At 37.7% G+C, this 17,407-nt stretch overlaps 1 protein-coding gene across 10 annotated transcripts in view; it reads right to left on the reverse strand.

Annotated features, from left to right (window-relative positions):
• TANC2 (tetratricopeptide repeat, ankyrin repeat and coiled-coil containing 2) overlaps nucleotides 1-17,407 on the reverse strand; it is a 375,358-nt gene that overhangs the window by 168,592 nt on the left and 189,359 nt on the right. For all 10 annotated transcript variants that reach the window (XM_023553793.2, XM_023553790.2, XM_023553792.2 and 7 more), the window contains one exon: nucleotides 11,149-11,335. In XM_023553793.2, coding sequence (XP_023409561.1) covers nucleotides 11,149-11,335 — 187 coding nt within the window. The remainder of the gene's footprint in view (nucleotides 1-11,148; nucleotides 11,336-17,407) is intronic.

Consider the following 17,407-nt stretch of genomic DNA (forward strand, 5'->3'; position numbering starts at 1 on the left):
AGATTTGCCTGATGCAACTTGTCTTTTGAGCTCTTCACTACTGCTTTCACGGCTGTTGATTGTGGATCCAAGTAAAATGAAATCCTTGACAACCTCAAATTTTCTCCATTTATCATGATGTTCCTTATTGGTCCAGTCGTGAGGATTTTTGTTTTCTTTATGTTGAGGTGCAATCCCAACTGAAGGCTGCTGTCTTTGATCTTCATCAGTAAGTGCCTCAAGTCCTCTTCACTTTCAGCAAGCAAGTTTGTATCATCTGCATAACACAGGTTTTGAATGAATCTGCCTCCAATCCTGATGCCCCGTTCTTCTTAATGCAATTTAGCGTCCTGGATTATTTGCTTAGCATACAGATTGAATAGGTATGGTGTAAGACTACCACCTTGACCCACACCTTTCCTGACTTTAAACCATGCAGTATTCCCTTGTTCTGCCTCTTGATCCATGTACAGGTTCCTCACGAGCACAATTAAGTGTTCTGGAATTCCCATTCTTCACAATCGTATCCACAATTTGTTATGATCCACACAGTCGAATGCCTTTGCATAATCAATAAAAGACAGGTAATCATCTTTCTGGTATTCTCTGCTTTCAGCCAGGATCCACCTGACATCAGCAATGATATTCCTCATTCCACATCCTCTTGTGAATGCAGACTGAATTTCTGGCAGTTCTCTGTCAATGTACTGCTGCAGGCGCTTTTGAAAGATCTTCAGCAAAATTTTGCTTGCATAGGATATTAGTGATATTGTTTGATAATTTTCACGTTCAGTTGGATCACCTTCTTGGGAATAGGCATAAATATTGATCTCTTCCAGTCGGTTGGCCAGGTAGCTATCTTCCAAATTTCTTGGCACAGATGAGCGAGCACTTCCAGTGCTGTATCCATTTGTTGAAACATCTCAATTGGTATTCTGTCAATTCCTGGAGCCTTGTTCTTTGCCAATACCTTCAGTGCAGCTTGCACTATTTTCTTCAGTACAGTTGGTTCCTGATCATATGCTACCTCCTAAAATGGCTGAATATCAACCAATTATTTTTGGTATAGTGACTCTGTGTATTCCTTCCCATCTTCTTTTGATGCTTCCTCCGTCGTTTAATATCTTCCCTGTAGAATCCTTCAGTATCGCAACTCGAGGCCTGAATTTTTTCTTCAGTTCTTTCAGCTTGAGAAATGCTGAGCGCATTCTTCCCTTTTGGTTTTCTATCTCCAGGTCTTTGCACATGTCAGTATAATCGTCTTCTCAAGCCACCCTTTGAAGTCTCCTGTTCAGTTCTTCTACTTCATCATTTCTTCCTTTTCCTTATCTACTTGATGTTCAAGAGCAAGTTTTAGAGTGCCTTCTGATCGCTTACTTTCTTCATGTATGATGTCCTTGCACAACTCATTTGGTCTTCGGTCATCAGTATTCGACGCATTGAATCTATTTTTGAGATGGTCTTCAAATTCAGGTGGGATATACTCAAGGTCGTACTCTGACTCTCGTGGACTTTTTTCTAATTTTCTTCAGTTTCAACTTGAACTTGCATGAGCGCTGATGGTCTACTCTGCAGTCAGCCCCTGGCCTTGTTCTGACTGATGATATTGAGCTTTTCCATCGTCTCTTTCCACTGATGTAGTCGATGTGTGTGTATTCCATCTGGTGAGGTATATGTGTATAGTTGCCATTTATGCTGGTGAAAAAATGTATTTGCAATGAAGTCATTGATCTTGCAAAATTCTAGCATGTGATCTCCAGTATCGTTTCTATCACCAAGGCCATATTTTCCAACTACTGATCCTTCTTCGTTTCCAACTTTTGCATTCCAATCACCAGTAATTATTAATGCATCCTGGTTGCATGTTTGATCAATTTCAGACTGCAGAAGTCGGTAAAAATCTTCAGTTTCTTCAATTTGGGCCCTAATGGTTGGTGCATAAATTTGAATAACAGTCATATTAACTGGTCTTCCTTGTAGACATATGGAAATTATCCTATCACTGACAGCACTGTACTTCAGTATATATCTTGAAATGTTCTTTTTGACAATAAATGCAACATCATTCCTCTTCAAGTTGTCATTCCAAGCATAGTAGACCATATGATTGTCTGATTCAAAATGGCCAATACCAGTCCATTTCAGCTCACTAATGCCTTTTTTTTTTTTTTAATGCCTAGGATATCGATCTTTACGCATTCCATTTCATTTTCGACAACTTCTAATTTTCCTAGATTCACACTTCATACAATACACGTTCTGATTATTAATGGATGTCTGCAGCTATTTCATCTAATTTTAAGTCATGCCACATCAGCAGATGAAGGTCCCAAAAACTTGACTCCATTCACGTCATTAAGGTCGACTCTACTTTGAGGAAGCAGCTCTTCCTCACGTGTGTTTTGAGTGCCTTCCAACCTGACGGGCTCATCTTCTGGCACTACATCAGACAATGTTCTCCTGCTATTCATAAGATCTTTACTGGCTAGTTCTTTTCAGAAGTAGATCGCCAGGTCCTTCTTCCTATACTCAGGCTAAGTAATTAGAAGAAGGAGCCCTGGTGGCACAGAGTGTTTCACCGCTCAACTGCTAACTGAAAGGCTGGAAGTTAGAACCCACCAGCTGCTCTGAGGAAAAAAAGATGTGGCAGTCTGTTTCTGTAAAGATAACAGCCTTAGAAGCCCTATGAGTCAGAATCAACTGAACAGCAATGGGTTGGGCTTGATTAAGTAATTAGAGTGGTGAGAAGGTTGAGGAAATCACTAGCACAATAACTGGAAAACCTTACTAGTGAAGACAAACCTGTACATTTCTGAAAATGGGTTGAGAAAAACACTATAAAAAAAGAACTCAAATCATCTAATGTTCAGTGTATGACTCACAGGGGGGAATCTTTTAATGTGACAAAATGGATCAAACAAAAACACATGATATTCTGTTGGGGTATATATTAATAAAAGACAAGGGAGTTTGATTAGGAGCTTCTGATTCTACTTTTTAGTTACTAATGTGAAACATCAGGAAAGCATAATTACTGAACAACGGACATGGCCGTAGACACTTTACCTTCACAGGGACTAAGTGAAATAAGACATAAAACCAAAATTGGTTATATGTCTTATATAGGATATAAAAGCAAATTTTGCAACGGAATCAGGACCTAAAGAAAAATCTCGAAATTTTATTAATAGGAGAACTCAAGAATTATACCTTTCTGAAGGAAATTATCATCTCCAGATAAATAAAGGGCATAAACAAAATACTTATGGAAAAGCTTAAATTCATTAATTTAATATATTCATACCAAAAATGACCACTTTAAAAACTTAACAAGAAAAATGAATATGATCAGTGATGTATATCTCACAAAGATTAGGATTATCAAGATTTTTGCTTGGAGCTATGTAATATCTCTTAGGGTGAAATTATGTAGTTAGCGGTATCTAACAAGACAAAAGTATAAGCCCATTATGCTAATAAAATTGTACTAATAAAACTAAAAAAAAAGAAAAAGCCACAAATATAAAATTATCCTGTAAATACCTGACAATCTTGCCAGCGACTTTTCACCACAGTTTTCGGAAGAACTGTGAGTTTTGAGAAGAGGGAAGCTATGATGGTGACAGAGAATGCTTTCTGTGGTAGAAATTCAATTGAGTTTGGGGTGAAAGTAGACAATGTCGGATCAAAGGAGCCAAAGTCATTTAAAATATTCTAAATTCGAAGAGAGGAAGTTTTTACATTTAGAATACTTGAAAATACAGGAAGTCTGCATTTCTAGTACTATGATTCTCATAACTAGGATTCTACATATTTTGGCATGCTATAAGAGCAATATAATCAGGCACAATAATGGCTAAAATTCTGGCAGACATAATGAAAAAGTAAGCCCTGGTGGCGTAATGGTTAAGTGCTACAGCTGCTACCCAAGAGGTCAGCAGTTCGAATCCGCCAGGCACTCCTTGGAAACTCTATCGGGCAGTTCTGCTCTGTCCTATAGCATTGCTATGAGTCAGAATTGACTCAAGAGCAGTGGGTTTGGTTTGCTTATAATGAAAAGTGTGATGCATGAAAATGGATCAAACTGAACTGCGTGACACATTAAAAAATTTTAATCCATACTTAAAAGATATAAACATTTAAATAACTTTTGTGCTTTTTGCTAATGGAGCAGAATTTAAATATGGAGTACTACATAAAACAATAGACCATCTTGGACTCTTTTATTTGAAATCATGTAAGCAATATGTAATTTGAAAAATTAGATATTGCTATAATCAGTGGAAAATATTTAAAGAAAATCTACTTAAAGTGAAGGTAGGCCAATTCTAAGGATTTCCAAGGTACCAATAATAATATCTGTAGACTGTTATTACTTATGATACATACAATTTTTTTCCAACTTAAATTGTATTTAAAAAAAAAAACTTAAAGGGATAAACTTAGCTATGGACTGAATTGTGCCTCTCAAAAATATGTGTTATAAATTCTAACCCCTATACCTGTGACCATAATCCCATTTGGGAATGAGTTTTCTTTGTTATGGAATGAGACAGTATTAGTGTAGGGTGTGTTTTAAGTCAATCTCTTTTGAGATATAAAAGAGATTAAACAAGCAATTGAGAAGCAGAGATGGGGATAGATGCCATGCCACAAGAAGATCACCCATGAGCCAAGGAACAATGACCTTCCCTGAGAGCCAACAAAGAGAGAAAGCCCTCTGCTAGAGCCAGCCAGGGCTCTGAGTTCAGACTTCTAGCCTCCTAAACTGTGAGAAAAGAAATTTGTTTGTTACCCACTTGAGGTATTTCTGTTATAGTAGTACCAGATATCTAACACAAGCTGTGTAACTGATAATTTGATAACTACTCTACAGTTCAATTAATTTTATGATCAGATATTACCCTCCTTCTTCTCTCATAATTTTATAAGCCAATCTGTTTCAGCACTTATACACATTAAAGAACAGAAGCTCATCTTCAAATTAGATCTATCATCCACCAAGGTGCTCATTTTTACAAGGAACACAATTTTGGAAATTTATCAAAAAGAAAATCAGGATCCCATTTTCTATTTTCAGAACATATAAACAATTAGTGTGAACTTTCATGGAAGCGTCAAGCTTCCCTTTTTTTTTTTTTTTAATTTTCATTGTGCTTTAAGTGCAAGTTCACAAATCAAGTCAGTCTCTCACATAAAAACTTACATACACCTTGCTACATACTCCCAATTGCTCTCCCCCTAATGAGACAGCATGCTCCCTCCCTCCAATCTCTCTTTTCATGTCCATTCCGCCAGCTTCTAACCCCCTCTACCTTCTCATCTCCCCTCCAGACAGGAGATGCCAATATAGTCTCAAGTGTCCACCTGATCCAAGAAGCTCACTCCTCACCAGCATCCTTCTCCATCCCAATGTTCAGTCCAATCCATGTCTGAAAAGTTGGCTTTGGGAATGGTTCCTGTCCTGGGCCAACAGAAGGTCTGGGGGCCATGACCTCCGAGGTCTTTCTAGTCTCAGTCAGACCTGGTCTTTTTACGAGAAGTCTGGTCTTTTTACGAGATTTTGGGGTCTGCATCCCACTGCTCTCCTGCTCCCTCAGGGGTTCTCTGTTGTGTTCCCTGTCAGGGCAGTCATCGGTTGTAGCCGGGCACCATCTAGTTCTTCTGGTCTCAGGATGATGTTGTCTCTGGTTCATGTGGCCCTTTTTGTCTCTTGGGCTCGTAATTACCTTGTGTCCTTGGTGTTCTTCATTCTCCTTTGGTCCAGGTGGGTTGAGACCAATTGATGCATCTTAGATGGCCGCTTGCTAGTGTTTAAGACCCCAGACACCACTCTCCAAGGTGGGATGCAGCACGTTTTCTTTATGGATTTTATTATGCCAATTCACTTAGATGTCCCCTGAAACCATGGTCCCCAAAGCCCCGCCCCTGCTACGCTGGCCTTCGAAGCATTCAGTATATTTAGGAAACTTTTTTGCTTTTGGTTTAGTCCAGTTGTGCTGACCTTGCCTGTCTTGTGTGTTGTCTTTCCCTTCACCTAAAGCAGTTCTTATCTACTATCTAGTGACTATCCTTCTCCCACTCTCCTTACCTCCCCCCACCGCTCATAACCATCAAAGAATATATTCTTCTCTGTCTAAACTATTTCTCGAGTTCTTGTAATTGTGGTCTTATATAATATTTGTCCTTCCGCAACTAATTTCACTCAGCATAATGCCTTCCAGATTACTCCATGTTATGAAATGTTTCACAGATTCATCACTGTTCTTTATCAATGCATAGTATTCCATTGTGTGAATATACCATAATTTATTTATCCATTCATCCGTTGATAGGCACCTTGGTTGCTTCCATCTTTTTGCTATTGTAAACAGTGCTACAATGAACATGGGTGTGCATATATTTGTTCATGTAAAGGCTTTTATTTCTCTTGGATATATTCCAAGGAGTGGGATTGCTGAATCGTATGCTAGTTCTATTTCTAGCTTTTTAAGGAAGCGCCAAATCGATTTCCAAAGTGGTTGTACCATTTGACATTCCCACCAGCCGTGTATAAGTGTTCCAGTGTCTCCACAACCTCTCCAACATTTATTATTTTCTGTTTTTTGGATTATGCCAGCCCGCTGGGTTTCTGGGTTGTTGGAGTGAGATGGAATCTAAGCTTCCCTTTTGAAAAGTAACTCCTTGTAAACAGATTCCATGTGATCTGTCAGCACCATCCCTTCTGCCTGGCTGAACATGTCTCTAAAGCTGTTTTTATGTATGGCAATACAGATGATATGCAGTCACAGACACCCTAACAATAACAACAAAGGAACAGAGGAAGAAGTCTGGCTAGGAATTACAAAAGTCATTTCGGCAAAATCAATCATTAAGAGAAGTTCAGTGAAAAAAATTAGTCAGTGGAGAATTCTAATCTGTATTATTCACTCAAAAACCTAATAAAGCTCCATCTTATACCCAGCAGTCACTCCAAGCTGCCAAAAGAGAATTAAAAGTGCCAGGTCAGCCCTCTGTCCCTTCCCTTTCCTTCCTTTTACAAACATTTACCAAGCATCTAATATGCTATCATGTAAGAGGCACTAGGTGCTAAGGATACAAAGATAAATAGGGCACAATATCTACTAACAAGGAAATTAACAGTTCAACAGGAGAAAGCAGACTTAAAAAAGATAGTTATACACACCAATGCTCACTGTAGCATTATTCACCATAGCCAAAAAGTAGAAACAAACCAAGTGTCCATTAACATATGAACAGATAAAACAAAATGTGGTATATACATACACACATAAAAAGGAACGAAGATGATTATGCTTGAGCCATGAAAAGGAATGAAGTTCTCATATATGGTACAACATGAAAGAACCCTGAAAGCATTATACTAAGTGAAACAGACACAAAATATTATATATTATGATATTATGATTCCACTTACATGAAATATCTAGAATAGACAAATTCATAGAGACAGAAAGTAGATAAGAGGTTACCAGGGGGTAGGTGTAGGAGGGAATGAGAAGACTCTGCTTAATGGGTAAATGGTTTTTGTTCGGGGTGATGAAAATTTTTCGAAATAGTGGTGATAGTTACAATCCTGTGAGTGTAATTGATGCCACTGAATCACAGAATTAAAATGGTTAAAATGGAAATTTTATACTATACATGTTCTACCACAATTAAAAAAATACAATGTACAAAACAACATATATACTTAAAGAATATATTCATATCCGAGAGTCTATATTAAACACAATAGAGTAGCTGCAAATGAATAGGACTGAGGATAAAGAGAAAAAAAAAAATTGAGAGGAGCTTTGAATGGACCAGTTTGTCATAAACTGAGTATTATTATTAATTCAACTCTCTGCACCTTGGGCCAAGAGGGAGAAGGGGAAAAAAGACAGTTTTGTCTATCCATACATAAATGTAAACCTATAAATTCACATATGTAACACTAAAAAGTAACACTCTCTAGCCTTGGATGATTGAACACACTCAGTCCCCATTTATTCCCTACTAGACCTATTTAATTAGAGCTGGTATATAATTATACTTTTTGGGGCCTAGAGAACCCTGGTGGCACAGTGGTTAAGAGCCTTAAGTTTGAATCTACCAGCCGCTCCTTGGAAACCCTATGGGGCAGTTTTAACTCTGTTCTTCGGGGTCACTATGAGTCGGAATCAACTTGCTGGCAACTGGTAGTAGTAGTAGTAGAAAGATATCTAGCAATAAATAATTTATTTTTATCACTTTCTACTTTCCTTTCTTCCATATAAAGTCAGCCCCAGGCTATGACATGTATAGGGTTGTCAGGTGGAAAAAGAATACCTAGAAAAACCATTTATCTTTTGGAGAGAAGTCCAACATTATATCCTCTCAGAGTATAAATATACAGCTTTACACAACTATTGCTGTTATTTCTGACTAAAAAATGTATACAGGCTTTTGTCAAAAGGAGTATACTTTGCAAATCCATTATTAAAGGATTTTTAAGTTTTGTAAACACTAATGGACTATCTGGCTCATTATACTCAATCATTTAATCATCTGTGATGCTGAAGAATCCTATAATTATGTTTCTCCCCTATTGTTTTATTATTACCATACCTAACCATATGAACAACAGTTAGAGCAGAGAGAATCTCAAGAAGCAATCACAATACCTTGACGCTTGCTCTCTTGTTAAGCCAAAAAACCTTAGTAGGAAATATTACTTTGTAGAGTTACTTCAGAAAGAGTTCATATTACTCAAAATTTTGAATATGATCAATTTCTGAACTAGGAATATTCTGTGTGACTTTTACAGCAAGTCTTTTTCTACTATGTTTTTATAGGTGCTGACTGATAAATATAAATGATGATGATCTATGCCTTAAGCATAAACAAGCCTACAGCAGTCCACATCTGGCAAACTGATGAAATACTCAGAGTCTACTAAAAAAACCAAACCAAACCCATTGCCGTTGAGTCGATTCCGACTCACAGCGATCCTACAGGACAGAGTAGAACTGCCCCATGGAGTTCCCAAGGAGTGCCTGGTGGATTTAACTGCCGACCCTTTGGTTAGCAGCTGTAGCACTTAACCACTACACCACCAGGGTTTCCTAGAGTCTACCGGAGATAATGAATTACATAATTTTATATCAGCCATTGCCTTCATCAGAATTTTTGTCTATCTGCTGCAAACTGCTAATAACTGAGCTGATAATAATTTAGATGTATTTCTAGAACCAAGTAGTCAACTTGAATCTTTTGTAAAAGACAGTATTTAGAAAAAGCACAAGTAAAAACTGAAACGGCAAAATTTCTTTGCTTGGATACTTCCAAGTTTCAGGCATCACCTTAAAAGCAGAAGCTCTTCAGGTCTGTGAACTGACAGGGATTAACCTGAATTGAACATTAGATATGAATAAGGTGGGTTGTGACTCATTCTCTTTTTACTTATGCCCAACTGTTGGGTTCACATTAACTTTATCCAAAGAATTTGGTCTTTGTCCTTGTTTCCTAAGAGATAACCTCTAAAACTTTGGAATTTCTCCAGTAATCACAAGTATCTTAGAGGACTCCAGCCTATGCCTAGCCAATAGGCTATGCTGGTGAGGTGACTTTTGGGTAGGGGCTGGCTAAGCCAGACGGATCAACCTCATGATACCACCTCATAATGGTCATGATGACATGGTAAAATTCCTCAATAAAATCTATGGACACAGAGTCTCCATGGCCTTTCTGGGTGGTGAAAGACATCTGTTCTTGGGAGGGTGGTGTGTCCTCTTTGGGACACGGAAGCTCTGCAACGGGAACCCTCTCAGACCTCACTCTATACATTTCTTCTTTGTGCTGATTCTGATTAGTATCCTTTATAATAAAGCTGTATTTGTAAGTATAGCACATTCTGTGAGTTCTGTGAATCATTCTAGTGAATTATTGAACCCAAGAGAGTAGTGAGAGCCAGCAGGTCAGAAGTGAGGGGGCTGGGGACCTGAGCTTGTGGCTGGAGCTGAAAGGATAATGATTGTTGTCAGCTGTTTCTGAGTCAATCCCTGGCTTATGGCAATCCCATGCACAATAGAACGAAACGCTGCCTGGCCCTGTGCCATCCCCATGATCAGCTGAGGATCGGGTCAGACTGTTGTGATCCACAGGGTTTTCTTTGGCCGATTTTTGGAAATAGATCAGCAGGACCTTCTTCCTAGTCCATCTTAGTCCGGAAGCTCCAATAAAAACTGTCCAGAATCATAGCAACATGCAAACCTCCACTGGCAGATAGCTGATGACTGCATATGAGATGCACAGACTGGGAATAAAACCTGAATTTCCCACATGGAAGGTGAGAATTCTACTACTGAATCACCAATGCCCCACAAAGGGATAGTGGGAAAACCCTGAATTTGTAGCCAGTAGGTCAGAAGTGAGGGGAGCCTTGGGGACGCCCAAGCTTGTGGCTGGCATATGAGGTCTTGGGCTGCCTTGGCAACTTTAACATGCAAGATCTGATCTTATTCTGGGCTGTTAGAGTCAGAGGAAGAAGTGCTGCACGTGCAGCTGCTGTCAGAAATGAGGTGGCAGAAAGGTAAAAAGTAGAATTTGACTTTTTTATGCACCAACCTTGCTATAAAAAAGTATTTGTCTAAGGTTCCTGAATCATAAGCAAAGACATAGCACTTTTCTATTCTGTAGAAAGTTAAAAACACACACACACACACACACACGGAGGGGCGGGGAATGTAGTATTGACCAAAAAAAAAAAAAGAAAGGAGTCTGATGGAGTACCCAAAACTCATCAAAGGACTGATACATGGTTTGGACAAACAGACCCCAAAACAACTCAACTTACATAGCTCTTCAGCCATGTAATCTTAGTCTCCTCTTTCTGGCTGTGGAAAACTTTCTACTAGACCAGTGAGGAATGAGCTTTCTCTGAACCATTTCTGTGGTAGACAGATGATGTACTTAGAGGAAGAAGTAGACTAGACATAATTTTTCTATCTACTTTTATCAGGTTAATATCTTTAAAGGACTGCTTAAACAGGGAGGGATATACCTTTCGTTTTGTTTACCTTTATTTCTCCAGTATCATTAAAAAGACAAATTTTGTATATATATTTCAACAACTCCAAAGCAGAATTTTTGGAAACCTTAAGCTTGTGTAATATAAAACCAACTTACCAATTATGCCGCTATCTCTGCTTTCAAGGGTGGAGGTTGGACTAGTGACAGCCCCATAGCTACAATCCTTGGCAGCTGCATTTGTACTGACTGGTGGGAGGGTGGAACATGGGCTGCTGGCTGGTGGAGAGGCAGTGCTGCTAGTCAGGGTGGAACAGGGACTTATCCGCTGGGTGATTGCTGAGGTCTGAAAAATTGGAATCAAGAATAAATAAGATAAACTGATCAGCTGTTAAAGTAATGGCTATCAGTAATACTAAAGGATCACATGTAAAAATATATAGCTTGATGGGAAAAAAGAAATAATCTACATGCACAGCTTTTACATCTATTAGGATCTATGTATTTTTGCTTTCTAGGGTATGTGCCTCTGGGTTTCCCATTTAGGATAAAACTTAATGAATTTAACACAAGCAGAGACTGTGACCAGTTTTTCTGCCTAGGAAATTTTCAGTAACATGCACTCTTCATTGTTTCCATGCACTAATGAGATAGAAGAATTTTTTATTAAGCACAAGTTTTCCTTGCTATTTCTAACCAAGAAGGCTTGGAACTTTGTCTTGTCAATACTTTTCTTTGGATGGGAAAAAAAAAAGTTCTTAATACAAAAAAGTATATCTTTGATACAGACGGAGTTGCCCAGAGACAAATGAATGCAGAGGAAAATGCCTTATTTTAAAAGTTTATTTAATAAAGTAAGTCAACAATATTAATTTAATTCAAAACTAAATAATGTCTCTGTGGGAACTTATTATAGACTGAGGTCACTTTGTATCCTGAATAATTCTTACATACAAAATTACTTCTTTTTCTAAGTTTTTGATGGAGAGGAATGAATAATCACCAAAAAAGTTGGTGGTAATATATTACGGTTTAGCTAATTTAATGACAATTAACTTTTCTTTAGCTTTTTCTACCCAAATAAATAACTGAAATAATGACTAAAAGGACATTTTTTCAAACATTAAAGAAATGTTATCCTTTTCAAAATTTTAAGTGATCAGCAACAAAATTATTTGGGAGTACTAATGATAAATTTAACATTTTTAGCTGCTTCTCAACTTCTTTTCATATAGTTTATATTCATATTATCTCTGCTAAAATTGAGGATTTACATGTAATAACTTCACTGGAGAATGTGTTATCACTACACATGAGGATATTAAGACTCTTTCACTCATCCTAAAATGATTTCCAGATGCAATCCCTTGTATTTAATCACCTGTGCTGGATCCAGGTTCTGAATTCAATTTAAATGCTATAAGTGGGCCATAAAAGATAAATTTGACTCATCCAAGCACAAGTGACCGTCTCAGAGCCCTGAAACCAAGCAAATCTTTTCAATTATATCAATAATACTAGGGAAACGGACTTTTCTTAATGATACAATAAACGCTCAAATCTATGCAAATTTCTCTTCTATTATATAACTTCTCTCCACAAGAGAGGGGTTTCGATTTCTTTGTAATTGCCTCTATTTTTATAAAATGTTGGTTTACCGGAGCAATGACTTTTAACTGGGCATGCAGCAGAATCACCTATTGAATGTAAAAAACAAACAAAAACAACAAGCTAAATTGACAGATACTAAGTCCTACCCTAAGCTTACTAATTAGAATCCTTCAGGTTAGAAATCTGGCATGGTAATTTTTAAACGCCCCATAGATTCTAATGTGCACCCCCAGTTTAAAAACCCATGGGTAGATGAAATAAATGAACTGTACTCAGGTCTTTTACATAGATGTAAGTATAGTCAATCCACGTTGAAACATTTTATTTTGGTACAAATCTATTACTTCTCTAACAATTCATTTCTGTTCTTAGACAAGCTGCTCAGTCTGATCTCTGAGAAAAGAAACTATCATATGCACAATACAGCCAATGTGGAGGTTAAGCGCAAGCAACACTTACTATTTATATTACAAGTTATTTTCTGCAAAATAAAACATATATCACAGAATGCATGCTGTAAAAGCTTTAACTGTAAAAGCAAAGCGTAAAGACCGTACGTTTAGAAAGTGGAACACTGTTCGTGGCTTGTGAATTAAAAAGCAGGCCTTATATTTATTTAAGGAGGCTAGTTAATGAGATAAAGAAATCTCTTCTGGAAGCAGAATAGACAACATTATCTATTCTCCATGATGTAGACTAAAATGGAAATCTAATTAAGTTATTCCACTCCCAAAACCTTTCAGTGGTTTTCCTATTGTCCTTAGTATTCCAGAAGGATCCTAAGTTTCCAACCTGGATCTCTTAAAGGTTCTACAAATACATAAGCTAAGAACTTTTGCTATATTAATCAACATTATATTACTTTCCAATGATGGAAATCACAAGATACATCCTAATACCCTGATGGTCAACTGAATATCACTTACAATGATGCTTTGCCTTTAGTTGAAAAATGAAACATTCTGACTTGCCTGTTTTGGGTTCTATCATCACTAGTACTATTCTGAAGTCATCATCACTATAGATCCTCAAAACATATCAATCTTTGTCAGTATGCTGTTTAGCTAGATGAAGGTCACTGGTGTGGTTCCAAGACAGTTTCCAGGGCATATTATATTTCAAAACAGCTATTTGTCGTTAGGTGCTATCAAGTCAATTCGACTCATAGCGACCCTATGAACAACAGAACAAAACAGTGCCCCATCCTGAGCCATCCTCACGATCACTGTCATGTTTGAGTCCTTTGTTGCAGCCACTGTGTTAATCCACCTAGTTGAAGATCTTCCTCTTTTTTACTGACCCTCTACTTTACCAAGCATGATGTCCTTCTCCAGGGACTGGTCCCTCCTGATAACATGTCCAACGTACGTGAGATGTAGTGTTGCCATCCTTGCTTCTAAGGAACATCCTGGCTGTAACTTCTTCCAAGACATTTGTTTGTTTTTCTGGCAGGCCATGGTATATTCAATATCCTTCACCAACACCATAATTCAAAGGCATCAATTCTTCTTTGGTCTTCCTTATTCATTGTCCAACTTTCACATGCATATGAGGCAACTGAAAGCACCATGGCTTGGGTCAGGCACACCTTAGTCCTTAAAGTGACAGCTTTGCTTTTTAACACTTTAAAGAGATCTTTTGCAGCAGATTTGCCCAATGTAATGCATCATTTGACTTCCTGACAGCTCCTTCCATGTGCGTTGATTGTGGATCTGAGTAAAGTGAAATGCTTGACAACTTCATTCTTTTTCTCCATTTATCATGGTGTTACTTACTGGTCCAAATGTGAGGATTCTTGTTTTCTTTATGTTGAGGTGTAATCCATACTGAAGGCTGTGGTCTTTGATCTTTATCAGTAAGTGCTTCAAGTTCTCTTCACTTTCAGCAAGCAAGGTTACGTCATCTGCATATTGCAGGCTGTTAATGAGTCTTCCCTCCAATCCCAATGCCCTGTTCTTCCTTCATATAGTCCAGCTTCTCAGATTTGCTCAGCATCAAAAAAAAAAAAAAAAAAAAATACAGACTGAAAAAGTATGGTGGAAGGATATTACCCTGATACACACCTTTCCTGACTTTGAACCATGCAGTATCCCCTTGTTCTGTTCAAACGACTGCCTCTTGGTCTAAGTACAGATTCCTCATGAGCAAAATTAAGTGTTCTGGAAATTCCATTCTTCGTGGTTTATCCGTAATTTGTTATGATCCACACAGTCAAATGCCTTTGCATAGTCAATAAAACACAAGTAAACATCTTTCTGGTATTCTCTGCTTTCAGCCATGATCCATCTGATATCAGCAATGATATCTCTGGCTGCAAGTCCTCTTCTGAATCCAGCTTTAATTTCTGGTAGTTCCCTGTTAATGTACTGCTATATATAACCACTTTTAATGATCTTCAGCAAAATTTTACTTGTATGTGGTATCAATGATATTGTTCAATAATTTCTGCATTCTGTTGGATCTCCTACTATTTAGATTTTATTACCAATGTCTTACATTTGTATAGTGCTTTACAGTTTAAAAATATTTTTATACATATTACTTCATTTACTATTAATCAATCTGGTAAGAAACATATCATTTTCCCATTTAAGAAATATAAAAATAAATCACCAAAAGTCAGTAATATCCCCCAAATCATAGAGTTCTTGCTTGTATGTATATCCTATTTACACTGCATTTTATTTTATTCTTTTTATTTACATGGCATTTCACAGCTTACAAAGTATCTTCGCATTCACTATTTAACTTGATTCCCACAAAAATCCTGTCAGGTGTTATCCTCATGTTATACTGCAACATTATGGTGTAGCTGGGAAGAACATGGGTTGTAAAAGCAGTTTGCCTGAATTTGAATACTGTTCCAACACTTTCTGATAACATGTTTCCATTTCCTTATGTGAAAATTGAAATAGGAACTGATTCTATCCCACTGAGTTGCAAGGAAACTTGAAATAATGCAAGTAAACCAATTAGTACAATGACTGGCACAGAGTAAGCACTTAATAAATGTCAGTTATTATCACCAATAGAAAATTTAAGGCTCAGAGAAGTGACATGTCCAAATTTAGAAAATGGTAGGTAGAAGAGTTGAAACTAGAACACAAGTTTTCTACCTCCTCATTCAATGGCTTTTGTATTATACCGTATTGCTTTAATTACATTAAGTCAATGATTCTATGCATTTACTTGTTTCAGGACTATTTTATTCCATAAACGTATAAGTAAAGCATACCCCATAGATTTCTGCCTTTATTCCGAAATCACTGTGACATGCTGTGTGGTGTAAAGCATCTCAAAGGCAACCAGGTTTAAAATTTAGCACCCAAAGAAACGTAGCTTTATAGAAACAACAGGGTCTGTGGCAAATACCCAGACTACATGATGTAAGAGATATCATATTTCTTGCTTATTATTAGAACAGTCACATTTTAAGTTGACATGAATGCCAAAAAACAAAAAGCAGAATAGATGTTTTATTTCTACCAATGTAAAAAAGCCCTCAGCATATGTAATTCCCATTTTTATTCACATAGCATAGCACAGTAACATGGTTCTAATGTGCACTGATTAAAAAAAAAAAAAATCAATCCCTGCCATCATGAAGCTTACATTTTTGTAGGAGCAACAGACAACCAAACAAATAAACAACTAAAGATGTAATGTAGTATCAGTTCATGATAATACCTAAGAAGAAAAATAAGGTAGTAGGATAACAGGATATAGTGATGGGCAGGTACTATTAGATGAAGTAATTAAGGAAGACCTCTGAGAAGTGGTAAGACGTGAGCAGAGCTCTGAATGAAGTGAGGAAGTGAATTATGTGGGAAGAGCATTCCACTACAAACAAATATGTCTGAGAAATGACACGGAGGCCAGTGTGGCCAGAGAACAGTGGATACAAGGGAGGGTTGTAGGAAATTTGGTAAAAGTAGCAGCAGTGGGCCAGATCAGGTAGAGTCTTGACAGCCATGGTGAAGATTTTAGATTTTATTCTGTTGGGAAAGCCAATGGAAGATTGACAGGAGTAGGGACATGATCAAATTCACATTTTATAAGGATCACTGTGGCTACTGTGTGGAGAAGAGGCTATAGGAGGACAAGACTGGGAACAGAGAGACCTATTAGGAGGTCATTTATTCATCCAGTAAATATATTTTGAACACCTATGAATGCTAGATAGAACATGTTCTACGTGCAGAGAATATAGCACTAAAAAGAACAAGAAAAGTTCCAGGCTTTCTGGCCTTATATTACAGTGGCTTTTGCAGTAGCCCAAGCAAGAGATGCCAGTAGCTTGGACTTAGATGGCAGCAGTTGAAGCAGTGGGAAGGAATTAGAGTTAATATACATTTTCAAGACAGAATCTGCATGGTTTGCTGAAGATTGAATGTGGTGTATGCCATGCAGAAGTCAAGGATGGTTCCAATGTTTCTGTCCTAAGCAAGTTGGTTATACAGATGCGAAACAATGTAGAAGGAGCAAGTTCTGGGAAAAATACAAGGGCTTGTTTTTGATACACTAAGTTTAACACGTACCTTAGACATGCAGGTAGAAGATGTAGTATGTGCAACTGAATATACAGATCTGGAGTTAGGAGGAAAAAGCAGGGCTGGAGACATAAATTCAGGAGCTCTAATAGTATTTAAAGAAATAAGAATGGATGGATCAAGCAGACACATGAGACTATGTTGGCATCTCCTTTCTGGAGGGGAGATGAGAGGGCGGGGAGGGGGGGCCGGGGGCCAGAAGCTACACGAATGGACACCAGAAGAGAGAGTGGAGGGAAGAACTGTGCTATCCCATT

Source organism: Loxodonta africana, chromosome 18 (assembly GCF_030014295.1).
Source record: "Loxodonta africana isolate mLoxAfr1 chromosome 18, mLoxAfr1.hap2, whole genome shotgun sequence".
Taxonomy (NCBI): Eukaryota; Metazoa; Chordata; class Mammalia; order Proboscidea; family Elephantidae; genus Loxodonta; species Loxodonta africana.